The 22,316-nt window shown below is 40.2% G+C and overlaps 1 protein-coding gene and 2 pseudogenes across 1 annotated transcript in view; 1 reads left to right on the top strand and 2 right to left on the bottom strand.

The window, feature by feature from the left end:
* The window catches only part of LOC102481913 (zinc finger protein 585A), a 38,148-nt gene extending 22,710 nt beyond the window's left edge, over positions 1 to 15,438 (bottom strand). The window contains exons 1-2 of the mRNA XM_006161705.3: positions 14,995 to 15,438; positions 10,609 to 10,825 (exon numbers count right to left, since the gene is read on the bottom strand). Coding sequence (XP_006161767.2) covers positions 10,609 to 10,680 — 72 coding nt within the window. The 5' untranslated portion in view covers positions 10,681 to 10,825; positions 14,995 to 15,438. The remainder of the gene's footprint in view (positions 1 to 10,608; positions 10,826 to 14,994) is intronic.
* Positions 2,708 to 3,583, bottom strand: LOC102501777 (NADH dehydrogenase [ubiquinone] 1 beta subcomplex subunit 9 pseudogene; annotated as a pseudogene).
* LOC102501356 (UDP-N-acetylglucosamine transferase subunit ALG13 homolog pseudogene) lies at positions 3,465 to 5,203 on the top strand (annotated as a pseudogene).
* Positions 15,439 to 22,316: the final 6,878 nt, after the last annotated feature.

Below are 22,316 nucleotides of genomic sequence, written 5' to 3'. Positions count from 1 at the left end.
GGGGTGTGGTGAAAGGGGAACTCTCTTACACTGCTGGTGGGAATGTAAATTGATCCAGCCACTGTGGAGAACAATTTGAAGATTCCTCAAAAATCTACAAATAGAACTACCATATGATCCAGCAATCCCACTCCTTGGTATCTACCCAAAGGACAGAAGAATTCTTAATCGGAAAAGTGCTTTTCGATGTTTACTTTGGCACTATTCACAAGTGCCAAGACTTGGAACCAACCCAAATGCCCATGAACAGATGAATGGATCGAAAAACTATGGCACATATACTCTGTGGAATATTATTCAGCCATAGAAAACAACAAAACCCTGGCTTTTGACAGAGAGTGGATGAATATGGAAGATTTATTGCTGAGTGAAGCAAGCCAGGCTATGAAGGAGAGGCACTGTATGTCCCCACTTAATATATACCAAGTGTCTGCACTCTATGACTGAAAATGATTGACTAAAAAATATAAAAACATAGTAAACAAATGTAAATACAGATACATGTGTATGAAGGAGTAGGATTTGAGGAAGAACAATTAGAAGAAAAATCGGGAGGAAAAGCAGAAATGGGACAACAAAAGGTCCCAATTTCTGTTCAAGATATATTATGGTTTAGTCAACTGGACTAGGGAGAAATGTTCACATGTTAAAATATTCACTTCGTAAACTAAATAATGTGATTGATTGTATAAAAGAAAATGAAGTTAAAAATAAAGAAAAAATGGAAAACAAAAGCAAAAACAAAACAAACAAACAAAAAACAACAACAAAAAAGAAGCTGGAGAGCTAATTAATGCTGTTAATTAAATAGAATGTATAGGGACTGGCAGGTTGCATGGTGGTTAAGGGGGCTGGACTCCCACATGGTTGACCATGGCTCGAGTCCCAGACCTGGTGGCCTGCTTTCTCACCTTCTCTCTCTCTTTCTCTCTCTGTCCCTCTCTGGTCAAAATAAAGCAAGCATAAATAAAGTTAAATAAAATAATTATTTTAAAAACTAATTCTTTAAAAAGGAAAAAACTAAGACATAAACATACACATCAGCCTAGTCCTAGACAGAGTTATTAGTATCATCAATATCGCTGTCTTTGCCTCCACATCTTGTCTCACTGGAAGGGTCAGATAAACAAAAAACACAAAATTTAATCAAGCACAAGAAAATGATGCACTCAACAGATACAGTAAACACAGATGTACCAGGATGTGCAACATATTGTTTTTTTACCCTTAGGTTTTTGCCACAGGGCATGTGTGCTCACTAAAGAGAGACAGAGTCAGAGAGAGAGAAAGTAAGAAATCACCCACATCTGGGAGGACGGCTATACCATAATCCCTTTTCCTCCATTCTACTCTCAGAATTTTTGGCCATGTATACCATGCAGCCAAAATGATTTTCAAGCTGCCGTGTCTGGGAGTCAAACCATGGTCAGTCATGTGGGAGTCCAGCTGCCTTAATCACCACAGCATTGACTGGCCCATGTTTAACAAAGTTAAGATCAAAATCACATCAAGTAATGTATGGAATTAGAAATCAATTACATGGAAGAATTTTAGAAAATTTGCAAATATATAGAAATTAAACAACACATTAATTTCAAAACAAAATTTAAAAATATCTTGAGACAAACGACAATGGAGGGGTCAGTAGGTGGCATGGTGGTTAACGTGCTAGACTCCCATGTGGCCAAATGTGGTTCAAGTTCCAGACCTGGCAACTTGCTTTCTCACTCTCCCCACCCTGGCCTGTCTCTGGCAAGTGTGTGTGCCTTGTAGCAAATTTAAAAATAATAATGATAAATGAAATAATTCTTAAAAAAAAAAAAAGACAATGGAAACATAACATACCAAAACTTATGGGATGCAGTAAAAACAGTTCATAAGCAATATGTACCGACATTAAAGAAAGAGCCTGAATAAATGGCCTATTATTACATCTCAAGGCACCAGAAAGAGAAGCAAACCAAACTAATTTAGTAGAAGAAAGAAAATAATAAAGATCAGGACAAAAATAAAGTAGACAATAGGAAAATCATAGGAAAAAAAATTAACAGTAGGTTTGCAGGGATCAATGAGTGGCATGGTGGTTAAGGCACTGGACCACCACGTGGTTAACTGCCATCCAAGTCACGGACCTGGATGGCTTGTTTTCTCATTTTCTCTCTCTCTCTCTCTGGTAAGTCCATCTGCTCTACAGCAAAATTTAAAATAATAATAGATTAAATAATTCTACAAAAAATAGGTTTGCTGAAAAAAAATACAATATTGACAAATCCTTAGCTAGACTAATTACCAAGAAAAAAAAAGAGAAGACTGAAAAACATAAAATAAGAAATGAAAATGGAAACATTAGCAGATGCCTCAGAAATAAAAAGGAGCATAGGGACTATTATGATGTGGAGGTTGAGAAAAATCCAATCCACCACAGTTATATCAGGAAGGAATAGAAACCCTGAACAGACCAATAATAAAGAGAAAGAAGTAGCAATGAAAAACCTTTCAACAAAGAAAAGCTGGTGATCAGATGTCTTTACAGCTGAATTCTACCAAACTTAAAAAAAAAAAAAAATAGCAATACTTCTTAAAACTTCAAGCAAAAAACCAGAGGGAATAATTCTTTTTCTTAAGGTTTGGTTATTTTTACTAGGGCAAGTGTGTGTGTGTTCTGAAACTTACTTCACTTGCAGGTGGAAATACTGAGGTTCTTTCTCTACCTGGGCCATTTCCGGGGTCTGATCACGATATGCCACCACACTGGGGGCAAATCACCTTCCTTTCGGGCAGGGGTCCAAAGCTTCACTCTTGGGACCACCAGGGGGCGGTTTCCGCACTCAGCTGCTGAATCTCTCACTCCCAGCTTTCCTTCGCAGCTTCTTCCACTGTTCTCTCTTTACAAAGTAGTCAGGATACATTGTCTTCTCAGAAGGATGCCAGTCATCTAAGCACCAATCCAAAACCTTGTAGCACTCGTACCTTTCATAGGAGGTACCCCCAGGAGAGCCAGAGATGTATGGCTGGGGGTGCTGGTTGTACCAGAATTCCTTCTCTGCCTCTCTCAGCAGCTGGGTGGCCTTCATCATTTCCTTTTCATCTTTATGTTCATCAAATCAAGCTCTTAACAAGCATGCAAGGTACTGGTATTTGTCCCTGTGGATGAACCATGACTCAAGGTGGCGCAGTGCCTGCTTATAAAGGCACATTACCTTCTGCTGGTGGGTCAGGTAGGTCCCTGGCACTGAGAACTTCATGACTGCAGCTCACCTTCAGGGGCCATGGGGGCTTGGGAATAATTCTTAATACATTTTAGAAGCTCAGCATCACCCTGATATTAAGTCAGATAAAAACACCACAAAAAAAAGTATAGGCCAATATTTCTGATGATCATTGATGCAAAAATCCTCAATAAAATGTTAGCAAATAAATTTCAACAAAATTATACCTGATGATAACGTGGGATTTTTCCCGATATGCCAGGTCGGTTTAACAAAAGCAAATCAATCAGTGTGATACATCATATTAACAGACACAAAGACAAAAACCACAGGATCAATCAACAGAAAAGAGATGTAAAAGGAAACTAGTCTTTTTTTTTTTTTAATTTTCCTTGAGAGGTTGGTGTGCACGCCAGAAAGACAGAGAGAGACAGAAAAAGAGAAATCACCCCCCAGGGGGGATGGCCACACCACAATCCCTTCTCCTCCATTCTCCTCTCGGGATCTTGGGCACGCAACGCACAAGCGCCCGGTGTGAGTTTAAGTCACTGGGTCCGGGACTTGAACCGCAGTTGACTACATGGGAGTCCAGCAACATAGCCATTATGCTAACTGCTGGTCCCATAGTCTTTAATTCTTGAAGAAGTAGAATTGATATTAAGGGTGAGGTGAGAGAAAGGATCCAGAAACAATGCTTAGTTATCAGTTTTGTGTAACTATGTAGATACTGGTGCCACAGATGGCTTTGAGGTCTACAAGAGAAGGCTGAAAGAAAAAGAAAACTATTATTATTATTTTCTTTTTGGAGAGGTTTTTGCTATAGGGTGTGTGTGCTCGCCAGAAATACAGAGAGGGAGAGAGAGACAGAAAGCAAGAAATCACCCCCCAGGGAGCATGGCCACGCCACAATCCCATCTCCTCCATTCTCCTCTTGGGATCATGGCCACACATGCACACGCACCTGGCATGAGCTTAAACCACCGGGTCTGGGACTTGAACTGTGGTCAACCACATGGGAGTCCAGCGACACAGCCATTATACTAACTGCTGGTCCCTCAAGAAAAATTATTTAAATTTAGTACACTGAGATTTAGGTGACAGATATATATGAGGATATACACCTAGATGGACCAAGAACTAACATGGAAATGAAGGGTCACAGAAATCAAGGGAGGCAATGAGTATATAGGAAGATTTCCCACTTTCTCTGTCACAGTGCACACATCCTGTGGCAAAAACCTAAAAAAAAAAGAAAAAACAACCTTCTGATGAACAATGATATTATAAGCAAAAAGAATGAAAAAAAAAAAGAGAGAGAGCAGATTAAGAAGAACACACTGCACTTAGATTCATTAGGGCTAATGAGGCACCTTGTCAGGCCCAGGACAGGAAAAAATATTGGTTTGGAAATCTAACTGAAATCGGCCGCAGCATGGCAGCTGTGCTCCGATAATCAAGAGCCTTGGTTACAACCGACTTATCCTCCAAACTGGTAGAGGAACAGTGGCACCTAAACCATTCAGCACTGAGTCCTTTACTCTGGATGTTTACAGGTACAAGGATTCCTTGAAAGAAGACCTTCAGAACGCAGATCTTGTTATTAATCATGCAGGTGCTGGAAGTTGTTTAGAGACTCTGGAGAGAGGAAAGCCACTCGTGATGGTTGTAAATGAAAAGTTGATGAACAATCATCAGTTGGAATTGGCAAAACAGCTACACAAAGAGGGACATCTCTTCTACTGTACCTACAGCATGCTTCCTGGGCTGTTAAAGTCAATGGATTTATCAACACTAAAATGTCATCCCCCTGGCCAGCCTGAAAAATTTTCTGCATTTTTGGATAAATGTTCTGACCCGGGGGGACAGTCGAACAGGTTTCCTGAGGGAAGGAGTGAGAGCTGGGATGATTGGCGCAGTGTTACAAGCACAGAGATGACGTAGTGTTACAACTCTTCAGGGTCAGACGACACGGTGTCACAACTCTTCAGGGTCTTTAGGGTTGTCTGGAGACAATGCGGTGTTACAACTCTTCAGGCTCTTCAGGGTCATCTGGCGATTGTGGGCCAGGGACTGTGGTTATATACATGCTGGTGGGCCGTGATTGGTTGTAAAAGGTGGGTTATGATTGGTTGTAAAAGGTGGGTTATGATTGGTTGCTTTGTGGACCAATCATGAGATGCCGGATATGCAAATCTGAGGGATTCTAGTGGCCAATTAGAGTATGGTTTTGAAGGTGAGGTTTTGAAGGGAGGCCAATCATGGCCTTTGGCATTGTGTAATTGTTAGTTCTATGAGAAACCAGTGATATTCACTGGTGTGCAGCCTCCCACAGATAAAGTTGCTGGATTACAAAAGTAAACACTAAACTCTCAGCACTTTTAAAATACTCCCTAAATCCAGCCTATGAAATGTGATTAAATCAAATTAAATAAATCTGTAGACTAATATAAACTAATAAACTTCCTACATCTATAGATTAAAAAAAGAAAAAAAAGAACACACTAGAGGGACCAACAAATGGTGTAATGACTCCCATATAGCTAACTGCAGTTCAAGTCGAGGACCAGTGCACATGTGCATTCATCTCTAAGATCCTGAAAGGAGAATGAAGGAAAAGGGATTGTAGCATGGCCCTTCCCCCTGGGGCGGTGATTTCTCACTTTCTGTCTCTCTGGCAAGTGCACACACCCTATAGAAAAAAATCTATCAAAAAAAAAAAAAAAAAAAGGAAGAGGAACACATTATAAATGATTACCATACAATAAAAGAAAACAAATCTATCATAAATTCAACAAATTCACTGAAATAATTAGCTATTTAAAATAATCAGCAATATAAGAATTCAAAGAAGAAATAAATAGTGGGAAAAAACACACAAGGCTAAGGAAATAGTTATGTACATTTTTGAAAAATAAACTGGCAGGACTCAGTAAAGAAGTGGGGAGGGGGGGAAAGCAATACTGAAATGAAGGACTCCCAAAAGCAATGACCCTGTAGAACACAAAAAGCAGCAAAGAGGAGGCAAAGACATGTGAGCAATATGAAACACAAATAATAATTTTAAAAGGATAACAGAGGAAAACAGAGTTTAAGATAAGCAAAGGCAAATCTGGAAACACTAACAGAAAGGAAGAGCCTCCATCTTGTTCTCAGATAGAGATGAATTCCAGGGAAAATTCCAGGGACATGACAAGGACACAATCCAAAATGAATCCAGATGCTATTACTACCATTGCACTAAATTTCATAACATCACAAATTTATAAATAGTAACTATAGGAAAATACAGATAGAAATACATTTGTGGTAGGAAACTAAATGGTATCCTTCAGTTTCATGAAATAAAGTGGAAAAAATGAGTAAGACTTAAAAATCTTGTAACTATAAGATATTATTGAGGGGCTGGCAGGTGGTGTGGTGGTTAAAGTGCTGGATTCCCACATGGCCGACTGTGGTTCAAGTCCAGACCTGATGACTTACTTTCTCACCTACCATCTCTCTCTCTGTCTGGTCAAATTAAAAATAGTATTACAAAACGATAAATTATAATTCTAAAAAGTGATTTTATTGATATCAAATTCTGTATTTTAGATACAGAATTACTTTCAAATGCCTATGTAACACTCAGAAATATTAAATATAAAATTTGCAAAACAACAAAAAACCCCTTAGTGGTTAAGCCAGCTAGATCCTACATGGTCAGTTATATGGTGAGTCCAACCCAGTAGCTAAAAACATGCCTGGCACATGTGCATGCATTCCAAAATCCTGAGGGGGGGGGAACCCAAATCCTAAGAGCAAGAAATTTTTACATGAAAATCTAAACACTTAGCAATGAAAATGTGGTAAGTTATAAAGATTTGGGGGTAGAGGCAGCAGGTGGCATAGTGGGTAAAGTGCTGGACTCCCACATGGCTGGTGGTTCAAGTCCTGGACCCACCAGCTTGAAACATGCTGAGTGTATGTGTGAACACATGCCGAGAATCCTGAGAGAAGAATGAAGAAGAGATTGTGGTGTGGCCATCCCTGCTGGGGGGTGATTCCTCACTTTGTCTCTTTGGTGAGTACATTCACACTATAGCAAAAGTCTCTCAAAAACATAGTATAATTTGAGGGTAAATTTAATGTTTTGAGAAATTCATTCTTTTCATTTAGATTTTTATTTGAAAAATAAATTATTTTTATTTGCAAGATAAATTATTTTTCTAAATTGCTTTCCAGTACTATTTTTCTATCACAGCTTCTGATAAACAGTATTTTTATTTATATTTTTGCAATATTTTACTTTTTATTTTGACTTAGCTGACTTTAGAGTGGGCTGTTAAGTAAGAAAATAAGTGTTTACTTCATGTGTTTTCCTGGGATAAACTTTTATTTACAAAATTATTTAATTTTAATTCTTCTTTTTTTTTGAGAGGTTTTTGCTATATGGCAGGTGCTCACCAGAAAGGCAGAGAGACAGAAAGCGAAAAATCAGCCCCCCGTGGGGGATGGCCACATCGTAATCCTTTCTCCTCCATTCTCTTCTCAGGATCTTGGGCACACACGCTCATGTGCCCAGTGTGAGTTTAAGTCACCAGATTCGGGACTCGAACTGTGGTTGATTACATGGGAGTCCAGCGACATAGCCATTACACTAACTGCTGGTCTCTTCATTCAGAGTTTTGAACCATTTGTTCTCTTACCAATTTCTTTTTTTTTGTTTGTTTTTAATTTGCCAGAGTGTATATGCTTGTCAGAGAGAGACAAAAAAGGTGGGTAAGAAAACACCCTGCCCCCTATGGAGCATGGTCATGCCACATTCTCTTCTTTAATTAGGGAGTCTGGGCATGTACACACACATATCCAGTGTGTCCTTCAAGCTGCTGGGTCTGGAACAGAATTGCACATTCATTCACACGGGATCTAGTCACGTGAACCACCACACCAGGCTGGGTGCAAGACTTGAACCAAAGAGTTAGTCACATTGGATCCAATTGCCTTAACCACCAGACCACCAGATGGCCCCACCACACAAATTTTAACATATAGTATTTTAGGGCCAGCAGGTGGCATAGTAGTTAAGACAATGGATTCTCAAATGGCTGACCCATGGTTCAAGTTCCAAACCTGGCAGCTTAAAAATTTAAAAAAAAAACAAAAACAAACAAAAAAAAACTTTAAAAAGTTATACTTTATATATTAACATTTTTAATACCATTATTATTATTATTACTGTAGTTTTTGCCATAGGGGAGTGTGCACACCAGAGAGACACAGAGGGAAAGTGAGAAATCACCCCCCAAGAGGGGATGGTCATGCCTCAATCCCTTCTCCTCCATTCTCATCTTAGGACTTTGGGCAAACATGCAATATATGTACCCAGCATTATTTTCAAGTCACTGGGTCTGGGACCCGAACTACAGTCAGTCACGTGGGAGTCCAGGGCCATAACCATTACTGTGGCGTGATGGTAAGGGTTCCAGACTCTCACATGGCTGACCATGGTTCAAGTCCCGGACCTGGTGGCTTGCTTTCTCACTCTCCCTTTCTGTGTATGTGTGTGTATTTCTCTCTGGTCAAATTAAAAAATAATAACGATGAATGGAATTAAATAAATCATTCTTTAAGAAAAAAGGATTAAATAGATATTAGTAATTTTTGTAATTCTTTGTCTACTATTCCCTTTATAAATATAAACAATCCTTTATCATCCCTTTAAATATTTTTCATTCTAAATTCCTTTTGATCTGTTCCTAAATTTACAGCTTTAGCTTTCTTTTGGTTCCTGTTTGAGACAATCATTCTTCACTCCTTCTTTTTTGAAGAGAGAGATTTCTGCTATAGGGTGTGTGTGCTCACCAAAGAGACAGAAAGAGACAGAGAGACAGAAAGTCAGAAATCACTCCCCCCCCACAGGGGGATGGTCACACCACAATCCCTTCTCCATTCTCCTCTCAGGATTTTGGGTACACACACATGCATGCACACGCACCCGACCTGAGTTCAGGCTGCTGGATCTAGGACTCAAACTGCAGTCAGCCACATGGGAGTCCAGTGATACAACGATTATACTACCTGCTGGACTCTATTCTTTTATTTTTAAATGAAGAGAGAAGCAGCACCTGATAGCTGAGAGTTGGCCAAGTACCATCAGTTAAGCCTCAAAGTTACTAGGAGCCAACCTGACAGGATCAGTTTAATCATGCTATTCTCCATGGTGTTAGATAAAACCAATCTGGTCCAGCAGGTGGCATAGTGGTTAAGGCACCAGATTCCCACATGGCCCCCTGTAATTCAAGTCTTAGACCCAGCAGCTTAAAAATCACAACAAATAGATAAATGAATAAAGATTTTTTTAAAAAATCTTACAGGACACCAACATCAAACAAGGTCATTTTCTCACCATCCTGATGCAAAAAAAGCAGAAACTACTCTATAATCATGTCTGAGCACACACAAAAATCATAACGTTGTTCGAACCACAAATATCAACAACATTCTCTTATTCTGGATAATGTAAATGACTATTGCTTTTTTACCAATTATAGCTCTAGCTTCACTCCATGCTCCCTATCGTCTAGATAAAAATTACTAAAATACATAATCATAAAGGTGCTCAACAGTGGGTCAGCAGTTGGTGTGGTAGTTAAGGTACTAGACTCTCAAATGGCCAACTGCAGTCTGAGTGCCAGGCCTGGTGGCTTGGAAATCAGGACAGGCATATGTGCATGTTTGCCCAAAATCTAGAGAAAGGAATGGAGGAGAAAGGACTGTGATGTGGCCATCCCTCTAGGGGCTCATTTCTCATTTTCCCTCTCCCTGTCTCTCTGTGCTTCTCCTGCGAGTGCATGTGCCCAATGGCAAATAATAAAAAATAAAAGATTGCTCAACAGCAACAAAAGTAGAAGTTCACAGGGATCAGCAGTTAGTGTAATGGCTTTGTTGCTAGACTCCAAGGTAGTCAACCATGGTTCGAGTCCCGGACCCAGTGGCTTAAACACATTGAGCACAAGATCCCAAGAAGAGAATGGAGGAGAAGGGATAGTGGCATGGCTATCCCCCCCAGGGGGTGATTTCTCGCTTTCTGTCTCTCTGTCTCTTTCTGTCGAGCACATGTGCCCCATAGCAAAAATCTCTCCAAAAAAATTAATAAATTTTTTAAAAATCACTAGTGTGATGACAAAATAAAAAGTTTTCCTTGATAGTCCACCTCTCCATTATCACACAGTTGGTCTCCAGAGGACCATTACCATCTCATTACTCATTCTCGACAGGAAGATTGAGATTTGTGTAAGGAAAGGCAAGTATGGAGTCTAGATGGTTCCTATGTCCCATCTGCTTCTGCCCTGAGATTGTGGTGACAGATCAGTTATCTACTCCTGGGATGCATTCCCATCCCTAGACTCTATCTCCTCACCTCACATGAGCTGCCAAGATCTTCTGGAGCCTGGGCTGGGCATTTCCGGGGGGAGGTCCAGTTAGCTGGCATGGCCACACTAGGTCTCAACCTTTGTTCTCTCAGGAGCCTAAAGCTTCTTTGTCATTTGTGCATTCAAGCAGAGCTTCTGGGAAGAAGTGGGTTAGAATCTGGTAGACGATCTCACCCAGGGGGTCCCCTAGAGACAACAAGAAACCTGGAAAGATAAAGTCCACACAGGCATTTAACATTTACTGTAAGCACTTCCTGTGTACATCACCTTGCAGAATCCTAAGCTTTCTAGAAACCACAAAACAGTGGTTCTCAAACTTGGGTATATATCCAAATCACTGGAAGGGCTTGATCAAACAGTTAAAAATTCTTAGCCTTGGGGCCAGCAGGTGGTATGCTGGTTAGGGTTCTAGAACCACATAGTTGACCCCTTGGCTCAAGTTATGGATCCAGCAGACTGAAAAACACACTGGGGGGCTGGTAGGTGGTTTGGTGGTGAAGGGTACTAAACTCTCACATGGTTGACTGAGAAAGCAAGCTGCCAGGTCTGGACTCAAACTACACTTTCCCTCTTCCTCTCTCTTTCTCTCACTCTGTCCCTCTCTGGTCAAGTTAAAATAAATAAATAAAGTTAAATAAATAAATAAAGTTAAATAAAAATAATTCTTTTTTTTTAAAAAAAAAGGACAAAAAGGGACTGGACTCCCATGTAGTTGACTGCAGTTTGAGTCCCAGATACAGTGGCTTAACCTCAATGCCAGATGCATGTGTGTGCATGCCCAAGATCCTGAGAGGAGAATGGAGAAGGGATTGCAGTGTGGCCATCCCCTGCTTCCTGTCTCTCACTATCTTTCTGGTGCGCACATGTGTCTTATAGCAAAAAAACAAAACAAAACAAAAAAACTCTCCAAAAAATAAAAAATAGGAAAAAAAAATCACACTGGATATGTGTACACCCAAAATCCCAAGAGGAGAATGGAGGAGAGGAGACTGTGGCATGGTCACCCCCAGCCCAGTCAAGTGATTTCTCACTTTCCCTCTCTCTGTCTCTCTCCAGTAAGCGTATGTGTCCTATAGCAAAAACTTAAAAATCCCAGTTTCTTTAAATTTTTTTTTTTACTTTTGTTTAATTTTAACTAATTAATTTATTAATTAATTTATTTAAATTTGACCAGAGAGAGGAAAAAAGTGAGAAAGCAAGCTGCCAGGTCTGGGACATGAACTGCAGTCAGCCATATGGAAGTCCAGCACCTTAACCACCTCACCAGTTGCCAGCCCCTATCCTAGTTTCTAATTCAAAAGATCTGAGGTCGGGCCTAAGAATTCATTTCTAACCAGTACCCCTGTGATACTGACGCTGTTGGTTCAGGGACCATACTTTGAGAACCAGTACTGTGAAGAACATATAAAGTTTTATAAAATCTGAATTTTGGTAAAAGTGGGAAAACTTATGACACTTGGAGTAATATTACTGTGGATTTGAACTATAGCTCAGCTAACTTTCAGCTATGAGAATATGAAGAAGTTACATCCTTTTTTTTTTTCTCAAAAGTGAGTATGAAAATGTCTACATCATAGTTATGAAAATGAAATGAGATGATGTTTGTAAAGTACTCAGCACCTCCCTGGCACACAAGAATCATGCAATAAATATCAGAAATAACCATGACACTAGAATAACCATCAGACACTAGAATCTAACATAAAAAACAATATAATTAAAACAAGTAAATCAATAAATATACCAGAAGCTATTGATGTATATATTTGAGAAAAGTGCCATTCAGCTAAATATACACAAGACAATCACTGCATAAACGACACTGATAGAACTGGCTACCTGTGTGAAATAAAGCACATTAGATCTTCATCACAAACTCTTCAGAAGAAAAATTCCAGCAAGACTGAATATTTAAACATATATATTTTTAAAACTCCAAAGAATACTAAAGTAAGTTTAAGAAGTACATGTTTGTGTAACATTGTGGTAGAGTGAGAAGGATCTTATTACACATGAGAGTAAACCCAGAAACTGTAATAGAAAAAAACATTTTTTTTTTAAAGAGAATTTTGCTATTCGGCATGTACACTCTCAGAGACAAAAAGTGAAAAATAACCCCTGGGCCATATCACAATCCCTTCTCCATTCTCCTCTTGGTATTTTGGGTGCGCAAGTACACACACACACGTGCGCCTGGTGTGATTTTCAAGCCACCAGGTCCAGGACTCAAACCTTGGTCAGCCACATGGGAGTCCAGTGCCTTAACCATTATACCACATACCTTCAAACACAAATACTTTTGACTAAATGATATTCCCTAATTACATATGAAAATACACCATATATACAAAAATGAAAAAATATATACATACAAAAATTTTTCAAGACTTAACAATGAGTCATTACTGATGGGAAGAAAAATCTAGTAATCAAGGCCAGCAGTTGGTGTAGTGATTAAGGCACTGGACTCCCACACAGCCAACCATGGTATGAGTCTTGGACCTGGTAGCTTAAAACACGCTGGCTGTGGGAACCAGCAGTTAGCGTAATGGCTATGTCGCTGGATTACCACGTAGTCAACTGTGGTTCTCGTCCCCGACCTGGTGGCTTAAAACTCACGCTGGGCGCGTGTGCGTGGGTGCCCAGGATCCTGAGAGGAGAATGGAGGAGAAGGGATTGCAGTGTGACCATCCCCCCTGGGGGGTGATTTCTCACTTTCTGTCTCTACGTCTCTGTCTGTCTGTCTGGCAAGCGCACGCGCCCTATAGCGAAAACCTCTCAGAAAAAACAAACAAACAAACAAACAAAAACATGCTGGTTGTATATGCATGTGTGCTCAAAATCCCAAAAGAACTGAGGAGAAGGGCTTGCAGCATGGCAATCCTCCTGGTGGTGGGGGGGTGATTTCTCGATTTCTCTCTCTGTGTTTCTCTGGTAAGGGCACACACCCTAGAGCAAAAATCTCTAAAATATTTTTTAAATAAATAAAAAATAAAAAAGCAGATGGCATAATGGTTATGTCACTGGACTCCCAAGTAGTCAACCACAGTTTGAGTCCTGGACCTGGCAGCTTAAAACTTATGCCAGCACTTACGCATGTGTGCACAAAATCCCAAAAGGAGAACACAGGAGAAGGGATTGTGGCATGGCCATCCCCGCCAGGGGGTGATATCTTGCTTTCTGTTTCTCTGTCTCTCCAGTGAGCACATGTGCTCTATAGCAAAAAACTCTCTTAAAGCAACAATAATAATAATAATCTAGCAATGACTAAGTAAAAAAAAAAAAAAAAAAGCCAGAAAAAAACTAGGCAAAGGATATCAACAGCCGCAGAAAATTTAAATAGCAATTAGCCAAAAAGATGCTAACTTTACTAATAGAAAAATACATTAGAGCCATTAGATATAATTTTCCCCAAGAATTGTAAAAACTTTTAAAACAATATACTGAAAAGCATTTATACTGAAAACGGGCTACTTTATTAATTGGGGAAACTATGATTTCTTTTGAGGTATGTATCATATTCTATAATTAAAAATACATAATAACTATTCCCAAGAACATAGTTTCAAACATTGACGTTTAAAGCAGAAGCCAGGACCAGCAGTTGGCATAATGGCTATGTCGCTGGACACCCATGTAGTCCACAGAGGCTTGAGTCCTGGACCTGGTGGCTTAAACTCACAAGGGGCGCGTGTGCATGCATGTCCAAGACCCGGAGAGGAGACTGGAGAAGGGATTGCAGCGTGGCCATGCCCCCTGGGGGGTGATTTCTTGCTTTCTGTCTCTTTGTCTCTCTCTGCCTTTCTGGTGAAAGCACACCCCCCTATAGCAATAAAACCTCTCCAAAAAAAAGCAGAAACCAACAGGACAAGTGAACAAATCACCTTTCAGTGTGAGTAATCTACCTTCCTCTGTAATTAAGGAGACAAACTAATCTGTGAGATTGATATACATATATAAATATATATGTAAAAATATATAAAACATATGCTTAATTAATATGTATTACAACAAATTAGAGAACATAGGTTGCTTTTATGTAATAGGTGTGACATTTATGAAAAGTGACCGTGAACTAGGCAATAAAGCATTTTTCAACTGCATTATCCAGAGGCAATATTTGAAACAGAACATGAACTTTCAAGAAATCCACAGGACAAAGACAAAAGGAAATGAAATCTTTTAAAAATTTAGATTTGAATTTCAGAATATGCCACACACCAAAGCTTGTAAATCTTTGTATTAAAGAAGGCTGAAAATTAAAGAGCTCAACCTTCAACTCAGTTTAGAAAGCTAACTGGTCACATACCGTCCCCCGACCCCATAGCTAACCCTACAGGCATTCAATCAGACCGCGGATTCCCATCACTTACCCCAAATCCCAGTCATTCATCTCAAAGCACCCTCGGATCACCGACCGGAGACCCCGTCACAATCATCAGCGGACGCCACACACTTGTCTTCCCATCGCTAAACTAAGACACGACCATCACTAACTCCGTGACAACGCTCCTTAACGGAACCCCCCCTCTCCCGAATGCCTAATTAGGACCAACCCAAATCATCTCAAGGACCCCCTCAGCACTAAAATACGTAAATATTCTAATACAGTTGGGAAAAACCGCTCTAAGGTCATTTCCGCTTCTGGCCTGACTTGCAGCGCAGCCCCGGCGCGTTTCGGGTTGCGCATGCTCTGAATGACCTTGGACGCCACGAGCCGCCAACAGTCGGCGTGGCGCAGACACGTCGTCGGAGACGTGGAAGGTGGGAGGAGCGACCGCGCAGAGAACATGGCCGCGCCCATGGGCGTTTCCTTGTGTGAGCCGCCATCTTGGGTGAGTATCGATTCCGTAAAGCCCAAGAATCTGCCTACTTCCGGGTTTCCTAGCGTTAGTCAGGGATCGTCACATACAGTGCAGGAATGTGGCCCTTCCCTGAATAGGCTTCTGGAGGAGGAGGATACTGGGGCTTTGATCTGAAGCTCTGTGTTCTCTCTAGAAGAGCTACGTTTCCCCTCTGGAGGTAGTACACTGAGAAGAACGTTTATTAGCTGGGAGAAAACGCTGGGAAACAAAGCAGCCCGGGATGAAAAATCACCCAAGCAGGGGAAAAAACCACCGGGAGATAAGGGGAGAAATCAGGATGGTACAATCCGCTTTCTGGAGAAACGTCAGGATGGAGCCTGTTCATGGGTGAAACCACGCAACCGGACACAGACGTCAGAATGGGTGTTATGCTGCAGGAAGTGCAGTACATCCTTTAATGGGAGAAACTACCTTGAGAAAGGAGTAGGTATAATCCTCTCCTGGGAGATACCATAGGAGGGGGGAGATAAATCAATCTTCATTGGCCTCCATCGTGTTGTCATATGTTAAACTACACTAGGCAGCAATAATAAAAATAATAATGGTCTTTGATATGGCCAACTTGTGACTAAAAGCACCTAAAGAAAACTTTGGTATTTTTATTTACTTGTCAATTAAAATGTAACTAAGAACAACGTCCTTACTACGTCAATAAAAACGCTTCCCTTAGCTTCTCCTACAAGGAAGTTCTGAAGCAGGTATCACTTCTCTCCCTCTCACTTTTGTGAGTGGATTGGGGAGTTGTAAAGGTAGTTTCTTTCATCTGGTGAAGTCTGAAACATTCTTCAAACCCCAGCTTAGATGTTGCTTGTGCCAGGAATTTCTACCTGACAGTGGTGGAGGTTCTATGCCCCACTGAGAATGTTCAGTCCCAGCAGGTAGGGGTGTGTGTGTGTGGTGGGGGAGGGGTGTTGAGGGATTGGGTTTATGCTCTGATGTGGGCATGTTGGGTACCTTTTATGTCACTCTCTGGGACTCTGCTTATTCCAAGTTTTTGTCTCAGGAAAATTCTGTGGAAATCCATTAGTAAACATACATTTTATCAGAAGCATAAAAGTTACTGTTCATTTTGTTGCTAGTTGTAATGTCAGAAAGAAGACAACTTATCTTTTTAAAAAATAATTATTTATTTAATTTAATTTATTATTTAATTTGCTACAAGGAATGGATGTTTACCAGAGAGAGAGAGTGAGAAAGCAAGCTGCCAGGTCTGGGACTCAAACCGTGATCTACCATGTGGGGATGCAGTGCCTAAACCACCACACCCTCTGCTGGCCTGACAACTTATCCTTTTTTTTTGAGATATTTTTGCTATAGGGTACGTCTGCTTGCTAAAAAGAGTGACAGAGACAGAGAGAGAGAATGTAGGATGGCCATGGCATAATCCCTTCTCCTCCATTCTCCTATTGAGATTTTGGGCACAAACGCACATGTACCTGCCGTGAATCTCAAACCACAGAGTGCCGGACTCCCACAGAGGTTGGCCACATGGGAATCCAGTACCTTAACCACTATGCCACCTGCTGGTCTCACTCTATATTTAAAAAAAAAAATTGTGTATATACTTTTATTTATTATTATTATTTTAATTTGCTATAGAATGTATGTGCTCATCAGAGAGAGAGAGAGAGACAAAGTGAGAAAGCAAGCTGCCAGGCCCAGGATTTGAATTGTGATTGCCATTTGGTAGTCCAGCGCCTTAACCACCACGTCACCTGCTGACCCCACCCTATATATATTTAAAAGATAGGTGTGGGGGAAACAGGTGGCATAGTAGTTGGGATGCTATATTTCCACATGGCCTACTGTGGCTCTGAAGTCCAGATCTGCAGCATGACTATGCTCTATTGGAGGGTGCTTTCTCTTTCTCTGTTAATTAAAATCATATATGTGTATGTGTGTGTGTGTGTGTGTGTGTGTGTGTGTGTGTGTGCGTGTGTGTATAGTGATTATATATGAGAAGAGAGAAAATTTGACCTCATAGTTTCTTTTTTAAAGAATTATTTATTTAATTTTTCTTCTTCTTATTTTTTTAATTTGCACTCACCAGAGAAAGATGGAGAAAGAGAGAGGTGTGAGGAAGTTAAGCTGCCAGGTCTGGGATTCGAACCACAGTCACCCATGTGGGAGTCCAGTGCCTCAGCCACCACACCACCTGCTGGCCCACCCCACATTTTCTTAATGTAAAACTAATCACTAGGGGACCAGCAGGTGGTGTGGTGGTTGAGGCACTGGATACTTCCACATGGCCTACCACACAAAAACCTCTCAAAAAAAAAATTACAGTGCTCGATGTGAGAAAAAAGGACCCTGTGGGCTGGCCTTGTAGTCTAGTGGTTAAGTGAGCTGGAGCCCATATAACCAACCCTTTTGGAATACTGTTTCTGAAAGCTGAAAAACCCCAGGGCACACGTGTGTGTGTGTGTGTGTGTGTGTGTGTGTGTGTGTGCCCAAAATCTTGACAGGAGGGGAAAATGGAGGAGAATAGATTTGCAATGTGACAATGCTTTATTGAAGGCTGCTTTCTCTCTTTCTGTCAATTAAAATGATATACAAATATATAAAAATAGAATTATATATTATATATAGTATATTACATATGATATATATTATAAATTAAGTATTACAAATATTAAGTATATTATACATATAACCTTTATATATGATGAGGGAGAAAAATTCATGCTACATTTTCTTAATGTAAAACTAATCACTAGGGGCCAGCAGGTGGCATATTAGTTGGGGTATTGGACTCCCACATGGCTGACCACAGTTTGAGGCCCAGAGGAGATAGCTTGTTTTATTGCTTTCTCACTCTCTCTCTATCTATATCTCTCTCTGGTGAGTGTATGTGCTGTGTAGCAAATTTTTTAAAATAATGGTGATAAATATAATTGAATATATCTAAAATTCCCCACTAGTCACTATGTTCCTTCTTTCTTAGCTTTTTGTCCTACTGCATATATGTTATACATACTTATTATCCATATATGGTATATATATATGTGTTATCAGAAATATATTTATATGTCTTATTTTCTTTCTTTTAATTGCCAGAGAGTAGAAACACTCCTTAGTGAGAGAGAGAGAAACAGGGAAAGGGAAAAAGCACCCCTTAGTGGAATGTGATCATACTCTTGTGGACAGAAGTCTGACTGCTTTTTCCTGTTTTCCCAAAGTCCTTTCAAGAGAGCCTAGGAAGAGTCACACCCAGAAACATTAACAGACCATTTTTCCCCCCATTTAACAGGGTTCTTCCTAAATCCTGTTCCTGGCATAGTATCTTTGAGATGTGTATTCAACTTGTTACAGTATATTATTTTGCTAACCTTCCCAAGGCACAGAACTTCCCTTTTCTTGAGATGTAGATTAAGCATTTCTTTGTAAATCTCTTCCCAGGACACAAATCTTCCCTTCCAATCATCAGCCTAGGAATTGTGGAATCCACCTATAACCTACAAGCCTCTCCTCTTCCACATGTTCTGCCTTTTCGGGCTAGCCCAGTGGAAAATCTCTTCACTAAATTTTGTCTGTCAATCTCAAAAACAAAAGGAACCCCTGAATGTGATCACCTCGAGAAAGGCATGTATGCCTCTTCTCTGGGCCTAGGTCATTCATATTTGGCTTGGAAATAAACCACATTAATTATTAATTATTACAGTTGGTTGTTTGCCGTCAACACTATAATCCCTTCATTTCTTCATCCTCTTGGGATTTGGGACACACACACACACACACATACACACACACACACACATAAATCCAGTGTATTTATTAAACTGCTGGGACTAAGATCCCAGCCTCAGTGGCCCATGTTGGTTTTAGCTCCCTTAACCACTAGTTTATGAAAAGAGTCCCATATGTTTTTTTATTGTTGTTGTTCCAGGCTTGACTGAGATTTACTAAAGTAGTTATAAAATGTGAACTGTTCACAACAAGATTTGAGTGGGGTGATAGTTTATAAACATTTTTTGCTTAAGCTTTAGGCTAAGAATATTAAGATATCGAATTGGTGAAATGTGAGGATCAGCTCAGCTGAACACGTTTTTCTGAGTGGGGAAGGCTGTGGATTTAGAAATAAATACAATAACACACCAAGACACATGAGTATATAAAAGTGAGGATTGGGTGGGCATAACTTCTCTGAAGGAGAGGCTATGACCTCGAACTGACCTCAAGTTTATTCTTTTTGTTTTGTTTAAATAATTATTTATTTAATTTTATTTATTCACTCATTTATTTTAATTTGATCAGAGAGAGATACACAGAGAGAGACAGAGAGAGAGAGAAAAAGAGAGAGAGAGAAAGTGAGAAAGCAAGCCACCAGGTCCGGTACTCGAACTGTGGTCGGCCATGTGGGAGTGTCTAGCACCTTAACCACCATGCCACCTGCTGGTCCCCAAGTTTATTCTTTTAAAGGGCAGAAAATATGGTAAGAGGAAATGGAATGCAAAGGAAATGGAGAAAGAGGAAATGGAATGCAAAGCCAATTGTTTTGGGATATAAATTGTTTGAGGATGGTAAAAGGACTGGCACCATGTGATTTCTCTGATCTTTTGGGGGCAAAATCTGATAAACACTTGTAGCTTCATTTAACCTCATACTGCACTGCAGTATCAGATATCAGCAACAACAGGAAGATAACCAAGAATAATAGGCAGATAGCGTTTTTCTATCTAAATGCTCTCAATAGCCATTGCTAGAATAGTTCATGGAAGTGCATTTCTGCATGTGTTTAAAGGTCACTCTATGTTTTCTCAAGTTGGCTGCTCTCCACATAGAAAGATATCCATATCAAGACAATAAGAGGAACCAGCAAATGGCATAGTGGTTATATCACTGGATTCCCTATTTAAATCATATATTTGGAGGCCAGCAGGTGGCATGGTGATTAAAGTACAGGACTCCCACATGGTCAACAATGGTTTAAGTCCTGGACCTGGCAGCTTATTTTCTCACTTTCCATGTCTCTCTGGTGACTGCACGTGTCCTATATCAAATTAAAAATAATAATACATAAAATTAAATAATAATTCTTTAAAAATAGTATAAAATAAAAAAGCATATTCTTGTATATCTGGATAAACCAAGATGTGGGAGGCTGCGCACCAGCGAGTCTGCCGAGACCATTTTCATGAGTCCCTTACTATTGCCATCTTAGGCTCAGAGAGCAAACAATTACAAAGGCCACATTTGGCTAAACCGTATTCTGATTGGTCACTTCCCATAGCAAATTGGGGAGCTTAGAATCCCTCAGATTTGCATATCTGGCACCTCATGATTGGTCCACAAAAGCAACCAATCATAACCCACCTTTTTATCCTTCATTCAACCAATCATGGCCCACCAACATGTATATAACCACGATCCCTGGCCCACAATTGCCAGATGACCCTGAAGACCCTGAAGAGTTGTGACACCGCACCGTCTCTGGATGCCCCTGAGCTGTGACACCGCGTTGTCTCTGGCTGACCCTGAAGAGTTGTGGGAACCAGCAGTTAGCGTAATGGCTATGTCGCTGGACTCCCACGTAGTCGACCGCGGTTCGTGTCCCGGACCCGGTGGCTTAAAACTCACGCCGGGCGCGTGTGTGTGTGTGCCCAAGATCCCGAGAGGAGAATGGAGGAGAAGGGATTGCGGCGGGACCATCCCCCCTGGGGGGGGATTTCTCGCTTTCTGTCTCTATGTCTCTCTCTGTCTGTCTGGTGAGCGCACGCACCCTACAGTGAAAATCTCTCAAAAAAAAAAAAAAAAAAAAAAAGAGTTGTAATATTGTGATGTCTCCGTGCTGCCCACAATAAACGGACAACCCTGAAGAGTTGTAACACTGCATCATCTCTGTGCTGTTTGTCCTGTCTCTCACTCCTTCCCTCAGGAAACCTGTTCAACTGTCCCCTGGGTCGGGACACCAAGATATTATATAGTATGGTGGCTGAATATAAGATAAAAAAAATGATATTTAGTATAGTGACTGAAGATAAATAATTATAAATGATAAGTAATTTTTGCTTGTGTATAAACCACATATTCATAAGCTGCTGATATGTACTAAAAGCTAAAATTGCTAAGAGTTTAAGTATTCTGGTAAATATGTAAAGTCCTACAAACAAAGTTACAATCTTAATGGCCTTTTCAGAGGCATCAAAGTCCTTAGGCTATTAAAATAATAACAATAACAATAATAATAGCTAAATAAAGCTAGTTGTACTAATGTAATGGCATTAGTCACAAGTTAGATAATTATCTTTAAATGCTATATTAAGAACAATTAATTGTCTGTATACTTTGTTCTCACTGTTTTCAGTTTTGTCATTCACAGTTTCAAGATTGCTTCTCATGGAACTGCATTTGTGCATGTGTCTAAAGGTCACCATGTTTGTTCAGAATGACTGCCCTCTACAACTGCCCAGTCTCTAGAGGAGAAGGGATTGTGGTGTGACCACTGCCCCTGGAGTGATTTATTACTTCACTCTCTCCCCAATGAATGCATGTCATGCATGTCACTTATGGTGAACGATATATGTGTGTGTGTGTGTGTGTGTGTGTGTGTACACATATAAAACATTCATTTGACCTTTTTCCTGAATGAATTCTCTGATGCAAATTATGAAATAAAGCAAAATTCTCACCTTCCTATATTTGCTATATTCACAGTTCTTTTTTTTTTTCAGTAGATTAGACTTTTATTAAAAATATTTCTTGGGACCAGAGGATGGCATAATGGTTGCGTCACTGGACTCCCACAATGTCAACGATGGTTTGAGTCCTAGTTCTGGCACCTTAAAATTCATGCTGGGCATGTGTATGTGTGCACCTGGAAACCTGAGAGG

Source organism: Tupaia chinensis, unplaced genomic scaffold (genome assembly GCF_000334495.1).
Source record: "Tupaia chinensis unplaced genomic scaffold, TupChi_1.0 Scaffold138910_1, whole genome shotgun sequence".
In the NCBI taxonomy this organism is placed as follows: domain Eukaryota; kingdom Metazoa; phylum Chordata; class Mammalia; order Scandentia; family Tupaiidae; genus Tupaia; species Tupaia belangeri.
The sequence above is the reverse complement of the archived record's forward strand: the minus strand, read 5'-3'. Positions and strand labels throughout refer to the sequence as shown.